A 27,292-nucleotide genomic window follows, 5' to 3' on the forward strand; every position below is an offset into this window, starting at 1 on the left:
GCCTGGTCTTCCTGTTCGGCCCAGCAGGCCCTTGCAACTAATGTAGAATGCAGCTGCATGGCTGCTGGTGCTGCATGGTATCTTCAAACCTTCCTAAGTTCACTCATGTCACTCCTTTCACTGGCTTCCTGTAGCTGCCACTGGCTGTCTGAACAGCACAGTTCCTCACTGTCTTCAAGTGAAGTACTTAAATGAATCTAAACAAGGAGTTTTAGACATGCATTGCATTGTATTTTGTTTGTTTATTTCTAGGCCTCATTCCCACCAGTCTAATAACACCACTTTTGTGGTACATTCACAGCCTTCTTAGGCCCTGGTTCACACATGGTATTAACATCTGTCTCGAGTAATCTGATCATAAGTGGACCGTGAGATATGCAGTCGTTCACACTTAACATTTCCATGTGTTTTGAATGTGTCTCCACTGGTTGGATTTTGTGACTGGAGGAAGGATACCATCCACATTTACTATGCAAGTTATTCACTATTCAGTATTTTGTTTGCTTCCCCACAAAAAATGTACCACAAGTCTCCGCTGTGATGATGCAGCTGGTTAAGGTCGTCCTTCGCCACTGTCAAAGGCGCATTACCTAAATGTTATGTGTTCATATGTGAACCTGGTGGTTTGAGTGATCAGATCTCCAAGACACACTGTGCCCCATTCACACCTGTACTTAGCGCTGTCCACTTATGAAGAGATCGCCCAGGATGCATGTCAGGGAGCTTTATAGAATTATGCCACTAAAAAGCCTTTTAATGTGTCTTTCACATCCAGAGCTTCATTAATCATGTTCATTTCTCCAAATACCTTTCTTTAATTGAGACGGCCTTTTTCGGCCTACTTGCTGGATCCCTATTTCTGGTACTTTTCACCCAGGCTGGTGTTAAAAGTCACACTCAGCAGTATTTCACAGCTATCCAGATGTGCTCTGTTTAAATGATAGCAAAAATAGTGTGGTCCTTACCGGTGAGTCTTCCGGTTTCTTCTCTTCTACTTGAAAGTTCTCTGTTCCATTCTCCAGAGATGTAAAAACTGGAAAAAATAACAGCAATGATTAGGGCATGAAAACATAAGCAGCTATTTTTTCAGATGACTGGGGCCACTGAGTGCTTTGAGTCACCTGACTTTTTCTAACTTGGTCTGTGTTTTCTATACTGATTAGTTCAAGGCTCCACTCATCTTCTTCCTCCAAACATGAAAGACAACATCAGAATAGTCATTTATCAAGTCTTAAACCAACATTTGTCTAACTTTGAGCCAACTAATATTTCTTAGCAAGGAAGAAATGGTGTCTAGATACCCCCACTACGCCTTTTTAGTGGTACAGGAAAGCACCAGCATTTTTGTGGACACAATGGCCATTCAGAGGCAGTTTGATAGAATTAGGGCCCTGCACCATCAATGTGTTAGAGAGAGATAAGCTACAGTGGAGCTTCTTGTGTCTGCAGTACTGTCTCTGATGTGCTGGACTCAAGCTGATGATCTGTCTCCCTTCTAGTAATGGAGCAAAGCTGGTCTGTCCACTGCTAGTGAAAGTCTTCCCCTTCCCAGAGAGACCTCGACTGCTCTCACAAGTACATGATCTGGTCTGTTTTTGCTTCATTGTATGAAAACGAACAACTATCTCCAGCTTTTTTACACTTATGTGTTTTCATGTTCGAATGAATTTCCAGCTCCCACATTCTCGGCCCACAAATAAAATAGCTCCCACAATAAACCAGCAATGCTTATGAATGTGTTTTTTTTTTGTTTGTTTTTTTGGACAGATACCACAATGCCTTGTGAATGTGGAGCATGGTAGGAATGCTCCGATATGGGAAATGTGGGACTAGCCAACATTTTTCACATATTTTTCACAAGGAGCTTTTATGACATCCCATTTTAAATCCATAGGTATTTATATATAGTTCTTTGTAGCTATAACACTCTTCTGGGAAGCTTTCTACAAAATTTTGGAGTGTGTCTGTGGGAATTTTTGCTGATTCATCCAGAAGAGCATTTCTGGAGTCAGACACTGATGTTGGATGAGAGGGCCTGGCTCTCAATCTCTGTTCTAGTACATTCCAAATGTGTTTGATGGGGTTGAGGTCAGGACCCTGTGAGGGCCAGTCAAGTTCATCCACACCAAACCCACCCAGCCATGCCTTTATGGACCTTGCTTTGTGCACTGGGGCTCAGTCCTGCTGGAGCAGAAAAGGATCTTCCCCAAACTGTTCCCACAAATTTGGAAGCATTTAATTCTCCAAAATGTCTTGGTCTGCTGAAGCATTAAGATTTCCTTTCAATGAAACTAAGGGTTCTAGGCCACCCCTAAAAAAATAACCCCATAGCATCATCTCTCTTGAACCAATCTTTATAATTGGCACAATGCAATCTGGCGGGTAATGTTCTCCTGGCATTCGCCAAACCAGACTCATCCATCAGTCTGATAGATAGATAGAGAAGTGTAATTCGGCACTCCACAGAATACGTTTTCACTACTCCAGAGTCCAGTGGTGATGTGCTTTACATCACTCCATCCAACACATGGCATTGTGTTTGGTGATGTAAGGCTTGCATGCAGCTGCTCAGCCATGGAAACCCATGCCATGAAGCTCCTGGTTAACAGTTTTTGTGCTGATGTTGATGCCAGAGGAGGTTTGAACTCTGCGTTGGCAACTTTTATGCACTTTATGCCTCAACACTCTGCGTCCCAGCTCTGTAACTTTGCGTGGTCTGACACTTTGTGGCTGAGTTGCTGTGGCTTCTAAACGCTTCAACTTTTTAATAATGCCACTCACAGCTGATCATGGAATTTGGAGAAGGAAAGAAATTTCGTAAACTGATTTGTTGCAACAGTGGCATCCTATTACAGCACCACATTCAAATTCAATAAGCTCTTTAGAACGACCCATTTTTTAAATAAATGTTTGTAAAAGCAGACTGCATGGCTAGCTGCTTGGTTTTATACACCTGTGGCAATGGGACTGCATAAAATACCTGAATTCAGTGGTGTGTACCAATACTTTTGTCCATATTGAGTATCTTCCGATGCCTGAATTCTGAAAGATAGAAACTGGGACTAGATCCACCTGAATTAGCAATACGAAGAAATCTAACATTTATTTCAGTATATAAAAATTGTAATGTTGGTTGCAGAAATCAAAAAGGGAGACACTATATAATCTTGGCACCTAATCAAGAGGTACCTGAAGATTCCAACCCCTAAAATACACAAGTAAACATTAGTTTGAAATATCAACCAAATCTTAAGATCTAATTTTTTTTATCTGTCAGTATGATTGCAATATTATCATGCATCACTAGCTCAAGCATTAACTCGTTCACTATCCACTACTTAGTGTTTTCTATACAGTGAACTGACCACAGAATGACCACAGAACAACTGAAAGATTTATCACTGAAGATTCAAACAGCACTACAAAATGGCTGATACACTACATAGTGTTGTTTAGCACCAAGCATCCTTATTATTTAGTGCTGTATAATAGCCAGGAGTCATCCTACCAATATTTATGTATGTGTGTATGAAACATACATTACACTGAGGGTATAAACATTTACTGGGCTTCATCAGCCTCCCCCTTTCCTGCATATGCACATTTATACAGACAAAGCTAGGTGCATAGATACAGTGGTGCCTTTAGGTCAGTTTAGCTCCATTGTAACACAGAAGTTTGTGACAAACCCCTGCTACACTGTGGCACCAAGCATCCTTATTATTTAGTGCTGTTTAATAGCCTAGAGTCAATATTTATGCAGCATGTATGTAGGCATGGGCAAATGTAACATACATACAAAGCTCAAACCCAAATATGGCATGCTAAGATTCTGAAGTGTGAGTAAGGCTTTGAAAACCACTTTAAATGTTTGTGTACTAACCATTGTCGCTGGGTTTCCTGGTAAGTGGGGCATGGCTGCTTTGGGCTGCTGCCTCCTCTGGAACTTGTGCCAGGTCACTGGTCTAACCATATGAGAAACAAACACTTGTTAACAAACACACACACATATACACACACAACAACATGCATTCACATTAACCTCAACATCCATGTGAGCTTTATACACAATAGTCTAAAAAGTGTTTGGACCCTTTACCTATGGAGTCACTAATAAACTTTAATGACACTGTTTACGTTATTTCATAAACATTTTCGAGTGGTTACTTTTCCAGAGAAAATGTTTTAGCAAAACATCAAGCTACTGGTAGACTCTTTGTGTCAGATTTACTAAAAGAGACACTTACTATTGACAGTCGACCAACGAAATTGGTTTTTCATGTTGGTGGAATAATAGAAGCTTCCCTTTCAGATGAGCTAATGAACTAAAATTGCAGCCAATCAGTACAACGCTGGATGCTAATGAAAACTCACTGTCTTCTCACAGGTGAATGATGATTGTCAAAGCCAAAGTTTATTTATACAGCACTTTTTACAGCAGGTGTCACAAAACAGCTTTACAGAAAAATCTGGGTCCAAGCCTCCATGAGTGCCAGTGGCGAGGAAGAAACCTTGAGTGGAACAAAGACACAAAGGGGGTATCCATCCTCCCCTGGTCAACCCCAGATAGGAAACAGTGCTAGTATAAAATATTAGTGTTAGTATAAAATATTGTCATATTTTATATGACATATAACAGCTAGATTAGTTAGCACTAAAGCCATACCAGGTCACACTGTCATGGCCTTTTCAGTCACATCCTGCATAATGTGTATCAACACCCTCAAATTAAGATAACTGTTTTTCAGAGCAGTCAAGTGTAATATAATACATGCACTTGCAAATATAAGCCACATTTTACTGTAAAATTGCTGTTTGACTAAATTGCTGATCTATCTTCCCATGATGGAATGGCACAAGCAGTGGTTAACTCAGTACTCCAGCACCTGTGAGCATTCCCAGCACAACGGCTTTTTTTTCTGCAAAGAAACTGCTCGAACGATGACAATCTGAAACACACCAGCTGCCTTACGAGCGAATAATTTGTGAAATGGTCTGTTTAAAATAAATGTCACTTGGTTTGACATTTTATTTCTGAACACATTAAACTTCATACATTTTTAAGTACAGCATAAATATCCAAATATCTTTTGCAGCTACTGTATGTCTCCAACGTTCAAGGATTTTATTTTAGACAGTTTCCCTCATTCATGCATGGGCAATTTCTGGTCCTCTTACCATGTTGTATTATTCTTGCCATAGTAATTTGATGCACGTTTTCACGTCATGTTTGTTTATCCACCTCTCTTTCTGTCTTTTTTAAATGACCCCTTCCAAGGCCATTATTGTAAACACGAAAAAACAGATTTTAATCAGCAAACCTGGTAAAGAAAGGTCAATTAAACGACGAGTTAAAATATAAACAGAAAAACACACGCTCTCTCTCTTTCACAAACACACACACTCACTCTCGGTCCTGCTGACCCAGACATCTGTTAAATGATTGCATTGTGCTCTCAAATGAGGCATATCAGCAGGTTTAAACTGGGTGAAGTGCTAATGGTTTGGACATGAACGGCGTCTAAACAAACCAGCGGAAGCATTGTTATAGTCGCACCGGGACTCTTTACACTGTACCACATAAAGATCCAAATCTCCCGAGGGCAGTGGAGCTGCTGCGCTTGTTTCCACTGCACAGCCATTTCTTTTTTTGTGCTCTTGCCTCCCTTAGCTGCTGAGAGAGTGTTTTTCAGGTTAATGGTCTGCTCCTCTCCTTTATCCTGCAGGGTTTGTGTTCTGTCCATTCTCTCACCCTCTTTCCTTGTGCTTTTCCTTTATGGGTAATATTTGCTTTAGAGAGGCCTTATCTGACCATCACTTGAGTCTTGGGAAGACAGTGTGTCTGCGTGAGTGAGTGAGAGTGAGTGAAACTATGTGTGTGGATGTGTTTCACAGCGATACTAAAGGAAATTCAACTGTTTCTATTGGGACTCACTGCCTGCTCTTCAAAAACAAACAGAAGTAATGTTTGCCTCTCTTACGCATTGTTTCATTAACATGTATTAACATGTTTAAAAGCCTTTACACACTGAGCACGATTTATTGTGGGATTTATTCTACTAATTGATCACTAAATGAATTCAAACACACACGTAACTGGTGTTCTTCCACATGAAATGTGATGTTTTGGATGGCAAAAATATAACATTATACTATTTCCCGTTTTAATTTTTGCAAACTTCCAAAGCGACACTCATTCATGGCCATTTCTCTCTATAATGATTTAGAACAGGGGTGCCCAATCCTCGCCCTGCAGATCTACCAGCTGAAGAGTTCAGGTCCAACACACCTGGCTCTAGTATTCAGATGTGCCTGAAAGACTTGATTATTTTGATCAGGTATGCTAGATTAGGGCCAGAGGTAAACTTTGCAGGGTCGTAGATGACGTAGATCCACGATGAGGACTGGGCACCCTGATTTAGAGTGTATGAGTGCAGGCTGGGCAACCAGGACCATCATGCACCATCCAATAAAGAGATTGTCCAGTATTGTTCATCTAGCCCTATTTAATACTTAAATGACATTTGTAAAGTGAATCTTACAGAGTTTCTTGGTGGTGAATCTGAGCCACTGGTCCTCTTTGTTTTCTGGGCCAGAGACGTCCCAAACCGTAGTGTCTCGTAAACCGGGTCCACCTTACTACCACAAGCTGGAATAGGAGAAAGATGTGTCGATGAAAACCCTAACACACAAGAACACAGTGTCCTGTTCAGGATGATGATTCCTTCTTCACCTCAAACAGATTTAGGATTAGTATCAACATTTCTTCAGAATACAGTTTTAGGAAAGGCAGAACAGTTGTGAAAGAAATGGAAGCCATTAATAGGCTCTTTTCATAAAAAAAAGAAGGAAATTAGAAGCATTTCACATAGAATTTTGCCATAATAAAGTATTTTCTTCTGGGTGGTGTGAAATGAAAAAGTATCACCAAAGCCTCACTCACCGAAGGGCATCACCTCTTTAATGCAGCCAAATTGCTCCTGGATAAGCAGAGGGGAGCTATAGTACCTCCTGAAGCCTTTTGGCTGCACACATACAGAAAGAGAACACAGCATCAGTACAGAGACAGCTGACAGGAGCTCCGCATCCCAACTTAGTCTGAATTCAGTATGAAACGCTGTGAAATCTGAGTGATTTCATACAAGTGGAGCAGGACGTAAATTGAGGTTACGCTGTAAATATATTCACTGGTACAAGCAGTGCTTTCTACCAATTAGTTAAAGCTCTTCTCAGCACAGCTGGTCGTTCTACCATAACACCGTGTACTGTTGGTCAGATGCTATAATAAGGTTAACAGTGTGTCTCGAGGGACACTTGATGCCTGGCTAGGAATACTATTGTGACTGTGGATGTTGAGGTCATAGCAGCACAGGTGCTGCAACACTACATGTCATAAATATTAAAGACTGAAGCTGATGGAAAGAAAGTGCACTTGAACAAAAACCTGAACTGCTCTTCTAGCCCTGGATTTTTGTGATCACCCTGTTCCAACTCAATTTAATCCTTTTATGGTTTCTGGTGACACATATCAGGAAAAACACAGTTAAGGAAAAGCACTGCAGGAGTATTTCAGGACTGGGCTGGAAGCTATGATACAGACTAAAGTACTAATCAGCTGATATTAGTTCTATGTGGGTTAATATAATTATTATCTGTGAATTTAGTCCCATCCTAACACTACGTCACTTATTTTTACGCACTGCATGCTCATGCAAATTCATTTTGTGTGAACTGCCATTTCAGTAAATATTCCTCTGGAAGAGGAGTTTTCACAGCTTTTCTTAAGTGTGGAAGTGCTTGAAGAAGCATGTACGTGTATTTGGTGTGGTTCAAATGAACGGTAACGTATTATCCTACTTCAAGTGTACAGCTCTGAACATTAGAGCATGCAAAATGACAGAAAAAAATCCTTATTTATGTGAAGATGTTGACTGTTGGCTGTGAATAGACAAGCTGGGGACAATGCTAATGACACACTGCATTACCTGAAGACAGCTAGGAAGACAGGGAAAACAAAATTATAATGAAATTAAATTGTTTGCACATGCTTTACTGCTTTTGGTATTTTTTTTGGTATATTGATATAAGTATGTAAATCAAGTAGTTATTCCTGTCTCTGTGATTTGTCCTCCTGTGTATATTCTTCATAACCTGTGGCACAATTACAGTACCCTTCCTCCTCAACTGGTGTAAACTTTAAGAAAATAACCATAAGTCTACTCTAATTCTCATCTGATGTAAACCTTAAGAAAATAACCTTAAGTCCATTCTAATAGTATCATACTCCTGGCAATCTGATCATTTTGGTCTTGTAAAATCAGACATAAAACTGAGAAGCAAAGCCAGAACAACATCAAGAAAAACTGATTTGAAGGTGTAATTTATCCTCAAATGTATAACAGCATTGTTCTGGTGTCTCACTCAGAAATCAGGCAAAAATGTTTTGCAGAAGAGAAGCTGTTTTTATCTGAACAGCTGTGTGTGAACTGTCACACTCTTCAGTCAAGTTTGAGAACGCTCACCATTCATCGTCTCACTCTCCCATACTCTCCATCTCACACATATACAGTCTCTTAGATGTAGCCGAATCTATAAATGTCATGATTACCAAAAAGGCCATTCCGATTACAAGATCGAAATGCTCAGATACTTTCATCTCTTCCTCTAAAAGCTTCTTTTAACCACCCACTCACTCTCGCCAGCAACCCTGCTGACCCCATCATTTACACACACATTAATTTGGACACATACACTAAATTCGGTATCGAGCCAATGTGTTAAACAGTAAAGGAATATGCCAGTGTGATTGGGGTTTCTCCTCTCAGAGGACTGTTAACTGCCCAACCTCGGCCTTATATGCATCCAGAACAAGCAGCATTAAATTCTCTCTTTAAGTGAATTCATCTTAATTCATGCTGTCCAGATTTTGCTACATCTGCCAATGATACGTTTTTAAATCTCAGCCTCTTTAGTAGATTAAATAGTTTTAACTTTGAAAATATCAGATTTAATCCAGTACAGCAGCCAATCCCAGACTGTTTAATCTTCCTGGGTCCAGGTGCTATCCTAATATGGAAGCATTAGCATTATAAAACCATATGTGGCCTCCAACACACACACACACACTCACTTCACTAGCCATGCCCTTACTTGTTTATGTTTTTGCCGTGATAAAGGACAGCATACGCAATCAGCATCCCAAATCTGCTTTGATGAATTCTTTATCCACGACTGAAGAGATGGCGAGCTAAAATAAGCTTCGCTCCGGTACCGTAAGCACCTCTCCAGTACCTAGTCGTCACATTTCAGATGCAGCTCATTATCAAAAAGGTTAAAAGGAGTAGGCCTGTTGGTGTTATGGCGGCCTAATGAATGCAGCATCACTGGTCAGATAACTACATTTAAAGATTGATTGACCCAAAGTTGCTTGATCTAATACCTGGATTAGATACATAGATAGAAGACAGATAGAACTTTATTGATCCCAGGGGGAAACTGCGGTGTTTCAATAGCAATTATTAATAACGTGATGATAATTAATTATGATATTGTTTTTTAACCACTTTTGGAACGAGGAAGATCAACGATTATAGATTTGAGCTCTATCCTTTTTCTTACTAAGGCAAGCAAAACAGCAAGAGTACCAGCAACACTGGTGTATTTCAAAACCCACTCCTTAACTAAAGGCTAACTAATGAGGGGTGCACCCCTACAATGCCTTTATCGTTGGAGTCCTTGTCACTCTTAAGCGCATTTTCGTTTTCATCTTCCTCACTGAATACAACTCTTCTCCAAAGCCCATGGAGCTCAAAGATTCCCTCTGGTCTCAGTGATCACACAGGCCAAGAGAAATAAACATGCTTAAAAATAACAACGTGCCAAGTTCAGGGAAAACTGAACTCGAAGCTGGACTCGGCAGGGAGTTCTTCTTCTTTTAAAGCTCGTCCCCTGCGGCGTGATTTTCCATCCCCGTGAGCCGAAAACTTCATTGGCGGTCTCATCCTTATGCCCAGAGCAACACCACACGTTTCTTTTTTTCCATTTCCTGTGGGGCATATGATTCTCATCTTGCAGGGACAGGAGGGCACACAGATCAGTGGTTTCCTGGGGATTAAAGCCCCTCAGGAATTGCACAGATATCACTGTATCATCAGATCACTGTACGTATTTTACGCTCTCCAGGTGGGTTCATACTGGAACGCTGTTTCAATTGATCTGTATTGCAGTAGCGCTAACTGGACTGCCACTTGCAGAGATTCCTGACTACCACTCAGTGAGCACCCTGTGACAAGTACCACTTAACTTCACACTTATTCACTCTCATCTGGACAGCGCTGAATGGACTGGAATGATTTAAAAGTGAAAAAGTCAAAAGCAGTTTTGTCAAGCTGGACACTGGGAAATGTAGTTTTCCACATTTGCTTTTGCTTTGTTAGTTTGCAGGTGTTGATTTATCCTCAGTTCCAGCACTGTCCAGTCCAGTCTGCCGAAAGTGTTCCCTGGTGCGTACATTAGTCTTATTACTTATATTGCCAGCATCAGTGGTTTGTTTTGCTTGTAAATGACACTTCAGATTGATACTTCAGTAACAAATCAAAAGAACTAGATGGAAATAGCTTTTATCCAGAGATTAATGGAACTCGCCATATAAAAGCTACGTCTGAATGAGAATCAAAGCAAGAGCATGTAAGGGGCTTCAGGCTGGAACTACAGAGGATTTAAAGGGTCAAATCAGGAAAATGTGTTAAAAAATGAGTGGTATTAATGATTTATCTCAGATCTTAACCCTTATTTTTTGCGGATGTTACCGCTGGCGATAGAAAAGCATGTTGTAATTTCATTTTATGCATTTGTCACTTGTAGCTCATTTAATTAAAAAGGAGATCATTTGTCAATTCTTAACCTTTGAACTGATACTACATTTTGTGTTTGCAAGAAGAGATATTTTACTATAATTTGAATTTGATGAGTTGCTGTACCTAACTCACTTTATTCTGAAGAAACAAATGACATACTTTACATTTTCATAACACACTTTTTACATTCATCTTTTTTATTTTATATTACAAAACGAGTTAAGATGATTTAGATTTTTGCCCGTGAAACGGAAATTCCTCACACAATGAAAAAACCATCAACACAATCACTGACAAAAGAACTAAGAGACAAAATTGCGTTGATGGGTTGATGTAGTGACATTTTGTTCATGTAGAAATGGTATATACATTTTACTTTAATGTAGAACTAAAACATAGTCATCATTCTAATTTCAGCGTAATTGTTTCACTCATTCACATTAAATTACATTTAGCAATGCAAAAGGTCTCCATCCAGTGGATATAAAGCTGAAATGTGTGTGGACCAATGCATTGGCAGAGTTCCCCGTTCTCATTCATCATTCCCAGAGTTACCTGGCATGCATCCGGACAGGACAGCAGTGATGGGAAAGACAGCTTTCTGGAAGTTAGCCCCCTTAAAAATTCTATTCTGCTGTTTTTCCATGGGGACTGTTTTTCCATGTGGGGGCCGTGTGAAACCCCTAGTACGGTCGTGACTGCAAGACCCTGGAGAGACGCTGAGAGATGCTCAAACGACGGATGCATGATGTTTCCCCATTGACACCACCCACCCTCTTTAACTAACACACGAACACGCATACAAATGCTTTCTGCTGCACACGCACACACACACGCACACACACACACACACACCCCAGTTCACATAGGAGGAAAAGACAGAGTGATGAATAACACCATCTAACTTCTAATCTTCATCTAAACGCCAAAAATAACCACCAGGGTTAATGTACTCTATAACACACATACACAGACACATATTCAAAATCAAAAACAAACACTAATAACTGCACTAGATAGTCTAAACCTAACACATATGCAGATGGAAATACATAGAGAATCCGAAAAACCTAATCAGTCCTGCTGGTTCTCCTTATAGTTATCAGCAAGAAGACACAGTGAAGTAATACACTATACTGCCAAAAGTCACTGACCCATGCAAATCATTGGAATCAGGTGTTCCAGTCACTTCCATGGCCACAGGTGTATAAAACCAAGCCCCTAGGCCTGCAGACTGCTTCTACAAACATTTGTGAAAGAATGGGTCGCTCTCAGGAGCTCAGTGTATTCCAGCCTGGTACCATGATAGGATGCCACCTGTGCAACAAGTCCAGTCAACTGTCAGCGGTATTATAACAAATTGGAAGCGATGTGAAGTGGTAGGCCACGTAAAATGACAGGACGCTGAGGAGCATAGTGCACAGAGGGCCAACTTTTTTCAGAGTCAATCACTATAGACCTCCAAACTTCATGCGGCCTTCAGATTAGCTCAAGAACAGTGTAGAGAGCTTCATGGAATGGGGTTCCATGGCCGAGCAGCTGCATCCAAGCCTTACATCACCAAGCGCAATGCAAAGTATGGAATGCAGTGGTGTAAAGCGCTACTACTGGACTCTAGAGCAGTGGAGATGTGTTCTCTGGAGTGATGAATCACGCTTCTCCGTCTGGCAATCCGATGGACGAGTCTGGGTTTGGTGGTTGCCAGGAGACGGTACTTGTCTGACTGCATTGTGCCAAGTGTAAAGTTTGGTGGAGGGGGGGATTATGGTGTGCCTTAGTTCCAGTAAAAGGAACTCTTAATGCTTGAGCAGACCTGTTTTTTGACCTGTCCAAAAACCAAAGGTGAATGAGTGACAACAGCAGTACCTATGAAGAAAGCATGAATGTGACTGACTGTAACAGGTTAAGCAACTACTGTAGCTGAAATCACAGCGCAACATTATGAACTACAAATATGAAAATATATGGATGAGTAACAATGGAACTTGCATGCTTTCTGTAGCTGTTGAAAAACTCATAAACACAATTCTTGATTGTTGTATGTTTATACATTGTTTTAAAGGGTGACTTGCTGTCTTCCAATAAAACAGAACCCTGATGGAATGCAGTCAAATCTTTACATGTGATTTTCTCACATCTTTGTGGCTTCTTAGAGGCGGTACCCTTTAAAATATCATGGTTCTAGTTAAAATATCTATGTGCAAGTTTGCTTTTTCAAGAAACATAAATAAAACAAGTTCGGAATTCAGAATTAGCACTGCTAGTGTCATGTAGCAACTGAAAAATGTTTACTGTAGATGTTGTCAATGTGGATGAACACCTGAACACAGTAAAACAAACCTTAATGTCAGGATGAACATAAAGATAAATCTGACACAGAAGTGTCTGTAAGATGCAGATATTAGGATTGGCACTGGTTACTTCTTCCAGTTTTTTTTGTCAAAAGCCTGTGTGAAAATCTTGAAAAATGTTAAAATTACAGCAAATTGCCAGTGGCACATGACAGCCGGTCTCTGCAGGACAGCTGTCACTACACAGTACCATTAGCAGTATGGAATTAGAGACTAGCTGTCTCAGAAAAAACGTCTGACTGTCATTTTCTTTCAACTGATTTAGCACATTTACCCTCATCTTCAAAGCAGTTAACCCAGCTATTGTTCTTAATTACAGTCCAATGTACATCATCTAATTCCATGACAAAAATGACATGCAGGCCAGTTCTCTTCACCTTCAGTGTAGGGCTGTATGACATTGACATAACATGCAATGTTCGATACAACTGTTGCAATGACGAATATGAGAAGCAATACATTATTAAAATAGTGTGCCTTTAAGTGGATGTGATGCAAGTACAGACATATTTATATTAATATATAATATATGTGTAAACAGAAATCAGTACAACTTTTTAAAAATAAAGACTACCCTTATAAAGCATTTATGAATGGTTTAAAATTAGTTTGTTAATGGTTCAAAGTTAGGTCATAAGCACTTTAAAAATAATTAATAAGAAGGTATAACACAATCATTTTTAAAAAATATATTTGATAAATATGAATGTGATGAAGCTGACAGGTTTAATGCTGACTGATGAAGAAGACAAATTAAGATCAGTACAAATATGAGGTATATAGTATATATTATAGGTATATAATAATCATTAATAAACTCATTTAAACCATTCATGTGTTTATAAGGGTAGTCTTATTTTAAAGTGGTAGCCATAAATCTAACCAAGCTCTCAGCCCAACAGCAAATACAGCTATTAACATCAGAACTGCAATCACTTGCATCTATCTATCTATCTATCTATCTATCTATCTATCTATCTATCTATCTATCTATCGATCTATCTATCGATCTATCTAATGTCTGGTGTGTTTTACAGGCGTGTAGTTCAGGATGCAGTAGTTTTTGACCTGCATACATGTGCTTTGTAACTGGCCACTTAGCCCACAGCTTCTAACAGTGTTTGTTGACCTGTTCTGTTGTCGCAGCTCTTAATGATGTGTGTATCATGATAATGATAAAAATACAATTTAGCATGCAGCCATACAGTTAGCTATATATCATACATACATGTAGTTTTCTGAACCCTTTGTAAGTTTCCATACAGCTTTCACTCTTTCTCAACCCTCATCACACCTTTGCACTACATAGTTTACTGGCTTCTCCTTTTCCATCTTGTTAAATGACTAATGAGTTGAAGCAGTAGTGATAAAGCAGGGAAAAACATAAACTAGGTATACCCTGACCCAGTTTTTTGCCCCGATCCTGCTCTGAATCACATAATATTAAGCATGTACACCAAAGTTAGTAAGAACAGTCTAATTTAGGAAAGATCTGCTAGACTGACATTTTGGTTGGGGGGGTTGGGAGGTGAGGGGTATGTGTGTATACTGTGTGTTGGAGGGTGTTGGGCCTAGTCTTTAAAAATGTCCATTTGTTTAATTAAACCCATTTGTTTTTGGACATGTAATCTTACAGCATCGTCTGAAATCATATACACTACACACTGATTTCAAACTGCTCTCACGTGTTCTTTTCTCTCAGATTTTCATCATTATGTTACTGTTAACATCCTTTATGCACCACAGTCAGAAAAAAGAATGTTTCAATGTTTTTTTCTGTGTTTTAAAGAAAGACAGAAAGCTTAACAGTAGTCACTGCATACTTCTTTGAAAGATTTGCAAATTGTAGATCTTTGGACCACTTGTTAACTTATGGCAACGGTCAGCACTGCCACAAGCTTCGGATCATGTCTGATAATAGTACCTTCACAACTCTGAAATGTGCCTGGACCAGCTCCCAATCCAGACCTTTAGATTAGATCAGGAAATCCATATCATAGACTACACCTTGACAGGAAACGGGACACTATAATAAGAGTCTCTACATAACAGCAAAATACAAGAGGGAAGGTAAAGAGTCTTACCAGTTTGCCCATGCACCTTTGTTGTCCTACACCGTCCAGACACTTGTGATGGATACCCATCTTGCAGGCTTTGCAACGGAGTCCCAGCTTGGCGTTGGGGCCTGTCAATCACACAGCCATATCTGCTCACTATCAGCAACAAACTTGTACCGTTAGGAGTCACTTATGCCTGGAGGGTGTAATTTACATAATCCTACAGTAAGAAAAAAGAGTTTATTTTATTTATCTACATGTACTTACTTACTAATTACTAATGACAGCTTGGCAGGACTGGTCACAAAGCCCTAATCAGTGATGAAGCTATGGCCACCTAACAGTTTAACAGACAGCAGCGTAAACATACATGCACCTTATAGTCAAATACAAGTCTTGCTTTGCAGGCAATAGCAATATTACCAGGACAAGCAGCTATGGAATCAGAGCTTTCGTAAGGAAATACAAGCCAGTCACTTCTATTAGCAAGTGAAACTCCTACAGAGACATGAGGTGGGATTTACTGTCCTCTTCTTTGGTGTATGCAGTGTGCAACCAGGCTATTTCTCCTAGTTCCACAGTGAAAACATATCAAATCCAGCCATCACTGCAGAATACATAAACTATATATACACATGTATGCATGCACACACACACACACACACACACACACACACATATATATATATATATATATATATATATATATGTGTGTGTGTGTGTGTGTGTGTGTGAGTGTGTGTGTGAGTGTGTGTGTGAATGTTGTTTTTCAGTTTTTGACATAATTTGAAAATATCTTTTGACCTTAACATTGTGTGTACATTTCATTATGAATGGACCAAATGAAATGGGCCAAAATAACTATGTCTGGTTCTACTGAATTACATTAATGGTAAAGTAGGATTTTTCCTTTTCCTGTAAAGTGTAAAGTGTATATATATATATATATATATATACATATATATATATATATATAGACATACATACATACATACATACATATATATATGTATATATGTGTATATATGTATGTAAGTATATATATATATATATATATATATATATATATATATACACACATATACATACACACTTTTTTTTAATTCATCACCTCAGACAGTCTCCATCGCTCACACTGAACGTCTAACGCATTCTGGATTTAAAATAGCCCATTCAACTGAAGCCTTTAAATGTTGCATGGGTGAAAGTCTGCATATGTTAAGATGTTAGGCAGTGAATGCCAAACACTGTCTGAATTCCATTTTTCAGCTAAATTCCTTTTTTCCCCCATTTGAATACCAAACTGGTCTTGGACAAATCCAATCTGTGAATATCAATTTGAGGGATGCTGTTCCAAACAGTGGAGTCAATTAGAGCAAAGCAGATGCAAACCAAAGGTGGACAAAATTCAAAAAACAAAGACCAGCATGTCTTTGATGTACGTCCACTTTTCTCTATCCGTTTATTTGTTACTGCCAGAAAAGAGACCATCGGTTTGAGCTGTCATTTATGGCACGACACCAGCATAACACATGCAGAATCACACCCTTAATTAGCAGGCCGAGCGCTCTTTAGCTTTAGCATCAACATCAGTGGAAACTGATCAAGATGCTAATGATGATGCTAAACACAAGCAGAAAGGTGTTTGAGCACAAAGAGCATATGCAGCTAATATGTTGATGCCCAGACGAATCTTCTACTTACGCATGTAGTAAATCTTAGTCACTGCCTATGGTGCTGATTAAGTTAAACCAATTACATGCACGCCATTCCTGATCAATTAACATTCACATAGTGCTGAACTGCATTTGTTTGAATGGCTTTCCATTATAAATTAAACAGTTACGATAACAGTTATAACTAAGAAAGAAGAAAGCAGATGGCCACTAAATGAGTTGGGTACAGAAATTCAGTTCCCAAAGTACTTGGTCATGTTAGGACTACAATGATTGGTGCTTTTTTCATGGATGACACATCATAAATTTTATTTATTTGGTACCATAACACATTTTTATTTTACTCTCCACTTTTCCAACAATACTTGACACCAGACTGGGTTCTTAAAAGCGAAAATGGTCAAAAGCTGACTGACAAAGTTAGATCATAACCAGAAGATTAAGTACAGCAAGCAAAAGCATTAGGGCTTTCATTCAGTTCTCCTCTCCTGACCCTGCCACATGCATGGCAGGACAATAAGAGAACAAAAATTAAATGATAAAGCTCTTGTCTTCAGGCAGCAACACTAACAAAGCCACTTGGACCAAAAACGGCATGAGACAATGCAATTCTGAAATACAAAAAGACTGAACAAGTCCCATGCATCTTATCTAAAATGAATTTAAAAGAAACACTCCTTAATATAATAATGCTTCTCTTTTGTCTCTAAACGGCATCTCGGCAAAGAAAAACCTGCTGCTACTTCACCTGTGTGTGTGAGAGACAGACAGAAGCACAGACAGGATGTGTCAGTCTGTGATGGTAGGTAGGTTTTCAGTCCAAACCGTCTTAATTTATTTGCTATTTTTTTTCCATTTTTCTCTCCAATTCAGTTTCCACCAGCTCTTGTAGCTGTAGGTTTTTTCTGTCTCACATTAGCATTATCAACGTGACAAGACAAAAGTTCACCCCACCTTCCTCCTAGGTGCTATTATCCAGCATCTGAAAGAACCTGGGGGGGGGGGTGTCAGCTGGTAATGATACATGACACAGATTAACTTCTCACATCAGAAGGAACTTAGGCTACGTTCACATTACCCGGTTGAAGTGGCACAAATCCAATTTTTGGCCCTAATGTGACTCAGATCTGTTTTCAGAGCTTTGTGGACACGCAAATCTGATCTGTTCAAATCCGACCTGAGTCACTTTCGTGTGTGGTCTTAGATGGGATACGTATACGATTTGAGGCGGTGAGACCTTGATGTGAAGCTCAGATCGGCTTTTCTCCGACTGCGCGTGCACCATCATTCAGAGTTACTATGGCAGCAGTGACGAACAGAAGTTAAAGCCTGTAAACGGTGGAAAAGCAACACATCTCACCCTTTTCACCTTCGTCTCACTCTAATAATGAAGCAGAGAGCTGATCAAAGTTAATTATCTTTTCAGCGAGGCTCGTTCAGACCGTTAGTCTGTTTGCTGATGTTGTACGTGATTGATTCACGTGACGTTAATAAGTAGGACGTGCTCATGTGGGTCATTTCAGGACACTGGTTCGTTCACATTAATGACAGATTTGAATCACTTAGGTAAATAAGTGTGAACTTTCATGTCAAGAAACGAGGCTTGTAATGTGAACGTAGCTATAGAGAAGCGTTACATGCTCTCAACACAATGACAGCACACTCAACTTTATTGACTGCACCAAAGATGGGTCTGGTCGGCATCTTAGAAGAATGAGCAGCTCAGGGGCAAAACTTTGGTTTGATTAATACTCATCACTTTCGCAAATGAACTGTAAAAAATGGTCGATTTAACAGGTTTGTGAGACTCATGGATTAAAGATACTGGAGAGATGGATTAAATATATTTTCAAACTTTTTTCTAGTTTGAACTGACTAAGTACTTTTACAGTGCAGTTATAATGTTACAGTAACAGAAAAAAACCTTCACAAAAGCATCTACAATTCCAAAAGCAGCTATCCAATAACAATGGCTGATTTCTTCTTTTTGTTGCTGTAATGAAGGAGGATTACTTAGGCTTAATTAAACCACTGTCTACATAGTGCAAAAGAGGCTGAGTCTTGTTTGGGTTTAGAGAGGGAGAGGATATTAAACACTAATTACACTGCGACAGTGTTGAGCGTCAGTCAGAAAGGCTTAAGACTAGTGAAGACATTTGAAGATCACTCTGTCGCAAAGTTATTAATATGCATATTAATATTTTAAATCATGTATGAATAACATTTAGGTTAGAGGTTGGCAACCCAAAACTTAAGAAGAGCCATTCTGTCCCATTAAGAAAAATCAAACCACCTGAGGAGCCACGGCATTTTCTAATTTATTGGTTTAACTTTTTAACATCTTGACTGTAAATACATCCCAGTATGTACTACTAATGTACTACTAATGTCCTAGTATAGGCTACAATACACAACATGCAGGAAAAGCAGACTTACTTCGCTCTACTTTAAGCTTTAGCTCAGTTATAACCACTTTTCTTGTATCTCTGGCAGGATAACGTTACTTTTCTGCAAAAGTAGAATGGTTCCTTTTAAAATGTCTCTCAACGTTTTTGGTGGACTTTTTGGGCGTTGACAGTTTCTCAGTGCAGATTAAAAATACCTGGAAACAAGCTGAAGTGCATATAAATGTAAATAAGTCTGTCCATTTATCTCTAAATTCTCAATGTTTGTTTTGAATATCATTCTTTTTTGTCATTTTGTTAGCCACTAGCTAGACAGGACTGTTGTCTGCGTTGCCATGTGAGCAGCGGTCTGCGTACCAATCTTTAAAAAAGGTTAAAAAAAAGGGTTAAAGGCTGGTGAGCATTTATTGTTAAATCTGTGTTAGAAGGCTCAGAAAAGCTTTTTTTAGTATGATTATTTTACCTAAAAATGTAATTCTGCTGTGGAGCAGCAAGGGGGCAGTAAAAGAACTGGACAGTCCTGCTTTAGACCTAACTATATACTCTTTGTAAAAACTGAACAAACAGCTGGCTCCTTTAGAAATGATAACAAATCTCACACATTTTATCAGCACTCACATCTTTCAGGGGTTTAAATTACACTATATGGCCAAAAGGATGCCTAAACCTTCCTAGGTTTGGTGTTTCAACCACAGCCATTGCTAACAGGTACATAAAATCAAGCACAAGCCCATGCAATCTCTTTAGACAAACACTAACAGTAGAATGAGTTGTACAGAAGGGCTCAGTGACTTTAAACATGGCACTTTTGCCACAAGTCAGTATGTGAAATTTCCGCCCTGCTAGATCTGCCTGGCAGCTAACTGTGAGTGCTGTTGTTGGTAAATGGCAGCATCCTGCCTGGCTACTAAGTGGTAGGCCACGCAAACTCACAGAGCAGGGCCACCAATGTTGAAGCCTATATATCCTCTGCTGCACCCAAACTGCATCTGTGAGCAACATTGCTTAAAATCCATAAAAAGGAAATTCAGGAAGCGTGATGTGGTTTACTTTATTAACATTAAACGTGACCAGCATGATACTGTGATATATTTGCAAAATACCATGATACTGAATTTTATCAGTGCTAACCAGTACTATTTTAACATACAAACAGATGAGGAAATAGGCCTACATTATATAAATATTATTTTTATTATTAAAATATTATTAGCTAGAAAGTGATAATGCAATTGAAATTAAATGACTGAAGAAATTAAAATCTGACACATGTATAGCTATCCGTGATTCGACGAGTTTCTTGTGGAGGCAGAGCGATATGGCCAAAAATCTTATCACGATAAATTCATATTGCTCGATATCAATACATATTGCGATAAATGTCAAATCATTATTTCTTGCAATTCTAAAGGCTGATTTTTGCTCCTGGGTGGTTAATTGCTGGTTTAAACAAATCCTTAATGGTCGGAACATGACAAACACTCGCCAAACAGTGGAACATTTCGCAAATCTGTCATGTGACAGTGAGAGAAAGTGTCTGGTGTGCTGTTTTTTTATCAGCTGGAAAACAACTGGCCAACAACTGTTTAATTTCTCAGCACTGTCCATTTAGTACGAACAACAAACATCAGCTGGCTCGGTAGGTTAGTGATGGATCACACCACTTTACTGCCATCACTCCACATCCATGTCAGAGTATATCACAATACTGAGACACCAGCATTTCTCTATTCTATCGCAGTAGTTTGAAGGATGAACCACAATATATCTAACACCAGACAAACTGAGCCCTCCCTTTAAGTATGTTTAAACTGAAAGCGGTGCTTTTGCGTCTTGTTTGATCTACAGTATCATTATTTCATCGTGCTGTGTGAGTGACAGAGCGCTACTTCTAGTTAGCCCGCTGCTAAAAACAGCTAGCCTGGAAAGATGTTAGCACTGTCCCGATTTATCAACCCTTTCTTATCGCTCTATCGAGGAAAATCCATATCACGATAATTATTGTTATCATTTTATCGCCCAGCCCTATGTGGAGGAAATCAAGTGGCCTGAACAGAGGCCTGACCTCAACTCCACCGAACACCTTTAGGATGAACTGGAACGTCGACTGTGAGCCAGGCCCTCTTGTCCGACATCAGAGCCTGATCTCACAACTGAATGGGCAAATTCCCACAGACACACTGCGGAACCTTTTGAGAAGAGTAGAGGCTGTTATAGCTGCAGAGAGGGGACCAACTCCACATTAATGCCCATGGTTTTGGAACAGCATGTCCAACAAACTCATATAGGTATGATGGTCAGGTGTCCACATACTTTGGCCATATAGTGTACTTTTTGAGGGCCAAAAAGGATTTCAATATGTGCTTTTAACAAAAGATTGGAAAAGAAGAGAGTCCAATCAAACTTCACAGGGAAATCGACAAAAGAAGGCAAGGTGTTTCTAAGAGTTTGGCAGACAGTGTACATAAAGGCAATTAACACCCCTGTACAACACACTGTATTGTGTGGTACATCTTAAAAAGCCTGAAAGAGCCAATAAAGCCCTTTTATAAAAGCCTTAAACCATTAAATTGTCCATGTTGGGAACATTAACATGATGAATATTAATCTTATTACTGTCTAACTTTATCTTTTATCAAAGCAAGTGGAGCGAAAAACAAGAACTCCCAAGAGCGACTCGAACAGTAAACACATTTGCTTGATTAATTACTCGACTCCCTTGTCAAAATTACTACTATAATTTCAGACACATTAGACGCAGGCATGGCAAAGCTTCACTAAAATCATAGCCTCTAATCACGCAACTCTACATAAATATCTACACAGAAGATGGTAGCACGGCCAGACACACTCTTGGAAAACCAGATCCAGAAAGGGTGTCTTTTTTTATTAAAAAAAAAGAGCTTCCTTAAAGGATCCTCACAATGTCACAGAAGACTTCAAAATGCTTGAGGGTGAGTTCCTTCAAATGAGTGTCAGCCAAGGGTTTGAAGAACAATGCCTCGAAGCATTTTTGGTCCCCTGAGTATGAGGCATAAGACTAGTTATGAGACGTGCAGCCTCATACCAGGCACTTGCATGGTTACAGGGGCCTCATAATTATTTTACTACTATTATTACTATTTTATTAGCTCTACTTTGCCTACCAGTCATGGGTTCAGTACAGCAGGAAACAGAACGCACTTACCGAAGACTTTGCCCGCTCCCCCTTGGCAAGCTAAGAAAAAAAATTACAAACAAAAAGTTCCTGGAGTATTAGAATGAATGTAAGCACTAAACCAAACAACAGCTTGTCTACTCACTTACCACAAAATCCATAAACAGGACAGTTTATGTTGTTAATACAGAGATTTCTTCATCGTAGCACAACAAAGCAACAAGGAACCGACGAGTGATGATGGATACTGTAGTTTTTATTATCATTTCTCAGAGAAGAAAGTTTGTCAACCAAAAGGATGGTGTGTTTGTGATGGAGTAAAAATTAGACCTGCACTTAGTCAAGACCAAATCATTTGTAACGACGTTAACATGGTGCAAAAACTGTCCAATAACTTCTGATACATATATGAAACAAAAAATAATATAATTCTGTGAATGCACCAGAGGAACACAGCATCAGGACTTTTCATAACGCTTCTAAAACAACCTGACAGAGCATCCATTTGCTCCTGTAAATGATGCTCTGCCAGCGTTTTAATTGATTAATCGATGATCACGTGTCTGGTCACCAGCCATCTCTCTCAGAACGTGAACACGCGCTCGTTCCTCTATAGATCCTGGCCCAATGTAGAAAAAGCAGAGCAGCGTGCCATGCCATGAACACGCTACAGCACTTTTTCCTACCTCTCACACCTTCCTGTTTACGTGTTTTTGTGATTGATAGGTGATACTGGAGACTGTGGTCGAGTAACCTTAGCCATAAAAGGAATTGGATCTCCATAATGGAGCTCAAACCAGCGTGATGTTCGGAGGCCCAGGATGCGGGCAGAGCTCTGCTTTAGGTCAGCCTTAAGTATCTTTGCTACTTCGACACAGCCTGACTGCCACTCACTGGCACTGGCTTTCGAACAGTTCAAGGGTTTTCTTACCTGGTGCTTTGGTACTTTACAAGCTTTACAATCTCAAACTATTCAACGGTCTTGCAGAAATTGAGTTCATGCTTAGAACGCATACTTTGTTTTAAAAGTCGGATTGAATGGATCAAACGTGGGTATTTCAGAAAGCGAGATTTCTGAGTTAGCTAGATCAGTGCTTCTCAAACCAGTTCTCACGGACCCCCAGAGAATCCATGTTTTTGCTCTATCCCTATGTGTTGTGAGTTAGGCTGGAAAAATCTGGACAGTCTAGGGCTCCTAAAATATTCCACAGTTATACTGCAAATAACGATATGTCATGATACTTATAAACAAAATGCAAAAACTTAGCAATTTCTGCCATCTGTTGAATTCAATGGACACTGGAATAAAGTATGTTAACTAACAAATCTGTACATCTGTCAATTTTTTTATTTACTTTGTCTCACAAACTACCTTTTTAACCCTCTACTGCATGGTGTTGCCATATGGCAACAATTACACTATCTAAATTTTACTAAAAAAATCTGCATTTTCCTATTTAGTTGTGGAAAAATGGTCTTTTACTTTAAAAGGACAAATACTTTATGAAATCACATGACCATGAATTCTCATCATCACACTGTTATTATCACACATTGCAAATACCAATTGAAAATGTATTGATTTCAAGTATTTGTACATATTGGGTTGTACATTTTACTAAGTATTAGTTGGATTTGCTGGTTGTCTTTTCATTAAAAGTATGCTTTTAGAGAAAAATTCAAAATTAGTTTTTGGGTTTTTTTTAGATTTATGGTGCTGTGCTACAACTGAGCATTGTTGCCATATGGCAACAATTTAAGAAATACCCCACTTTAAAAACAGATTTTTTTTTTTCAAATATTTCCATCATTTAAGCAATTTTAAATACCAAAGACACATTAAAACATTTTGATCATTTTCAAGTAATAATTCATGCAATAGAGGGTTAAACAAGATGAAAAGGAATATAAGTGAGATGTCAGTCATGTTTTATTGTTACTCTGATTAAGCAAATTGATAAAAAGCACTTACTTGTTCGAACTGAGCTCTGAATGAGCTCGCTCTGGAAAAAATACAGTGCAGCCTACAATAAAGGAAGCCTTGAGAATCTTTTGTTTAGTTGTAGAAAAGAAAAAGCTGCTATTTTACACACTGACACATTTCACTCGAGCCAACATAGACACGCACATGGCACAGCTCCTCTTGTGGCATGTATATAAACAATTCTAAAGGGGCCATTTCCAATTGCCTCAGAATGGACTGTCAATGAGACGCTCGGTTCCATACGGTTGAAGACACGTGGTATGTACCACGATATTTAGTTTTTCTAAGCTTTGGAGAAACTGAATACAATGATTTTTTCTTTTGTTCAACTTCCTTGACATTTTTGTAGTCATAAAAAAACAAGATAATGGCAATATGCATTGGCACAGTGGTCAGTGCCCATTTCATATTATTAACGCATACTGTGACTCAATTTATTGTGTCAACAATAACATATCAACATACTGCCCACCTCTACCAGCAAAACACATATATTACACTGGCTATGTGTACGGTTTCTTGGTGTAGACTAGATTACTGGTTCTTCAGCAGGAAGACTCCTTTATGTTGGTATCAAATATGCACTACGAGTGATTCTCAGGTGACACAGGTCACACTCTGCAAAGGAAATCTGTCTCACACGCACACGGACAAACGCACACAATCCTCCTGGCCTAATGAGGAATACAATGCCATGTTGCCTTCAGGAAGCACCTCAGCCATCTCACCTGCACTGATTGCACTGCTCTGGTTTCAGAGACTGAAATCAAAAGAGACTGATATTAGATACACACACTCACACACACACCCACACACACCCACACACACAGAGAAAACTTCAGCTCAATCTCATGCTCATTCAGTATTCTTTAGTCCCAGTATACTGTAGATAAACCGATACTTTCCTCTTTGTTACAGTAACTGTAGCCCTGACTAGGCTATGATAACACCTGAATCGAGCTGCTAGGGTAAATCCAAAGAACAGGCTAATCTTTTGCCCATTGTCACAAAGTGAACACTGTGAGATAAAAATATTTATCAGTCTCTTTGTTTTATTTTGAATACCATCAGTGTAAGTTTCAGAGAGAAATTGCCAAACCACTAACATCAATTATTTGCCTCTAAAACAGCAGAACCAAGTACAGACAATGGGTTTGATTTTATGTGCATCAACAACAGTCAAAAGTTTAGGTACAGCAAAATTTCAAGAGAAGTGTTCAGATGTATAGACGTACCACAACTGTGCAACAAAAAAAAGGTAACATGGGAGTGGTGGTCAGTCAATTACCAGGATCTCGCAGCATTTTTCCTCAATATATGCAGCTATATTTGCATTTTGTTTGTTTGGGGTGAAAGGGGGGGTGGGGTTTGAATTAAACTGTATGTGTAAATGATCGTGAGCCTGACAATATTTCTTTATCTTGTTTTGAACAGCTTAGTGGATCAAAATAGGTCCGTTCCTGATAAAACTTGTTCCTGATAAACTGTACCTCTGAGAAATGAGAACATGCAGACAGAGAGACTACACATGAAAAATATCTGAACATGCTTTCAATTGTCAGAGATAGAAGCTTTTAAAATGTTAAGACTTAATGCTGAAACTGCTTGTACACAAAATAAGCATCATAATTCTACAATCGTATATTCAGAAGAAATGAGCAAAGTAAAATCAAGTGCTCTCAAACTTGTTTTGGTGAAACATCCGAATGTACTGTATGACTCTGAACTAGACCTTGGATAACGATACGTAAAAATAATTACAAAGTTTTCTTGTTTAAAAAAAAAAATCTGGAACATCAAATTTAATCAATTTCTTCTCTTGCTCTCTTTCAATTCTCTTTCCCAACAAAGTGATTACTTCAAAATATCATCAGGTTACTTGGCAATCATCGCTGATATCTATATACCTGCTTCTGAGCTGGGCTTTAATGTTCTTTGCCATAAGAAAACACAGTGTTAAATGTATAAACCTGAAGCTGAAGCTATGTTTTACTGAGGAACAGTGACAGGCGTCGACCTCTGTTTGTGGTCCACAATGCTGCATATGGCTAAATCAGTTTCCACCCTGCTTTCCTGGAAAGAATTCAGGAATTGATTTCTCTCATCTTTAGCTGAAATATTTGTTGACAAATGTGGTTATTTCTGAATTGTCCATGGCTTCCCAGCATGTGCCATAAAACATACAATAGTCGTAAAAGCACTTACGATTTATGCTTTTAATGCAGAAATAACGCACTGACTGGACAAAACTGCAAGCTCTTGCAAATACTGAAAGAATTGGGTGCATCTGTGTAAGTTTGTGACTGCAAACTCCTGGAAGCATTGATTACTCGGGTTTCTCTCCATACAGGCCCCTTACCTGTGACACGCTTTGGGTGCACAGCCAAACATGCTCATTTAAAAAACATTATAAACCAGATAAAGTTGCTTAGATGCTCATAATTTCCTTACTGCAATTAGCTTCTTAAAAATTAGATAAAGAAGCATTAAGAGTAAGAGTTATTTATTAATGTGCATGTTGATGCACCTACTGAAAAATGACAAAGAACAAATGAGACAGAAAATGTTTCTGTGCTTTATTCTGTCTGATTCAATCTCATTAGAAGGAAAATGTCACCTTTCTCTTTTCTCTCTTTCAGCTATGCCATATATATATATATATATATATATATGTATGTATGTTTGGACACACACACGGGCAGACACACGCAACGTAACCACTGAATCTGAAGTGTCCACTTCTTTTAAGCCTCCTCATTTCCTGTGTGGATCATTTCTGCCATTCTGAATTGATTCGATGTACATG

At 39.0% G+C, this 27,292-nt stretch overlaps 1 protein-coding gene across 5 annotated transcripts in view; it reads right to left on the reverse strand.

Moving 5' to 3' along the window:
• Window positions 1-27,292, reverse strand: part of stac (SH3 and cysteine rich domain) — a 65,149-nt gene that overhangs the window by 11,749 nt on the left and 26,108 nt on the right. For 2 of the 5 annotated variants that reach the window (XM_017707829.2, XM_017707827.2), the window contains exons 3-8: window positions 22,533-22,562; window positions 15,292-15,392; window positions 6,944-7,025; window positions 6,543-6,682; window positions 3,884-3,965; window positions 966-1,033 (exon numbers count right to left, since the gene is read on the reverse strand). In XM_017707829.2, coding sequence (XP_017563318.1) covers window positions 966-1,033; window positions 3,884-3,965; window positions 6,543-6,682; window positions 6,944-7,025; window positions 15,292-15,392; window positions 22,533-22,562 — 503 coding nt within the window. The remainder of the gene's footprint in view (window positions 1-965; window positions 1,034-3,883; window positions 3,966-6,542; window positions 6,683-6,943; window positions 7,026-15,291; window positions 15,393-22,532; window positions 22,563-27,292) is intronic. The other 3 variants (XM_017707831.2, XM_017707832.2, XM_017707830.2) reach the window with 3 other exon arrangements.

The sequence above is a fragment of the Pygocentrus nattereri genome, chromosome 10, assembly GCF_015220715.1.
Source record: "Pygocentrus nattereri isolate fPygNat1 chromosome 10, fPygNat1.pri, whole genome shotgun sequence".
Taxonomy (NCBI): domain Eukaryota; kingdom Metazoa; phylum Chordata; class Actinopteri; order Characiformes; family Serrasalmidae; genus Pygocentrus; species Pygocentrus nattereri.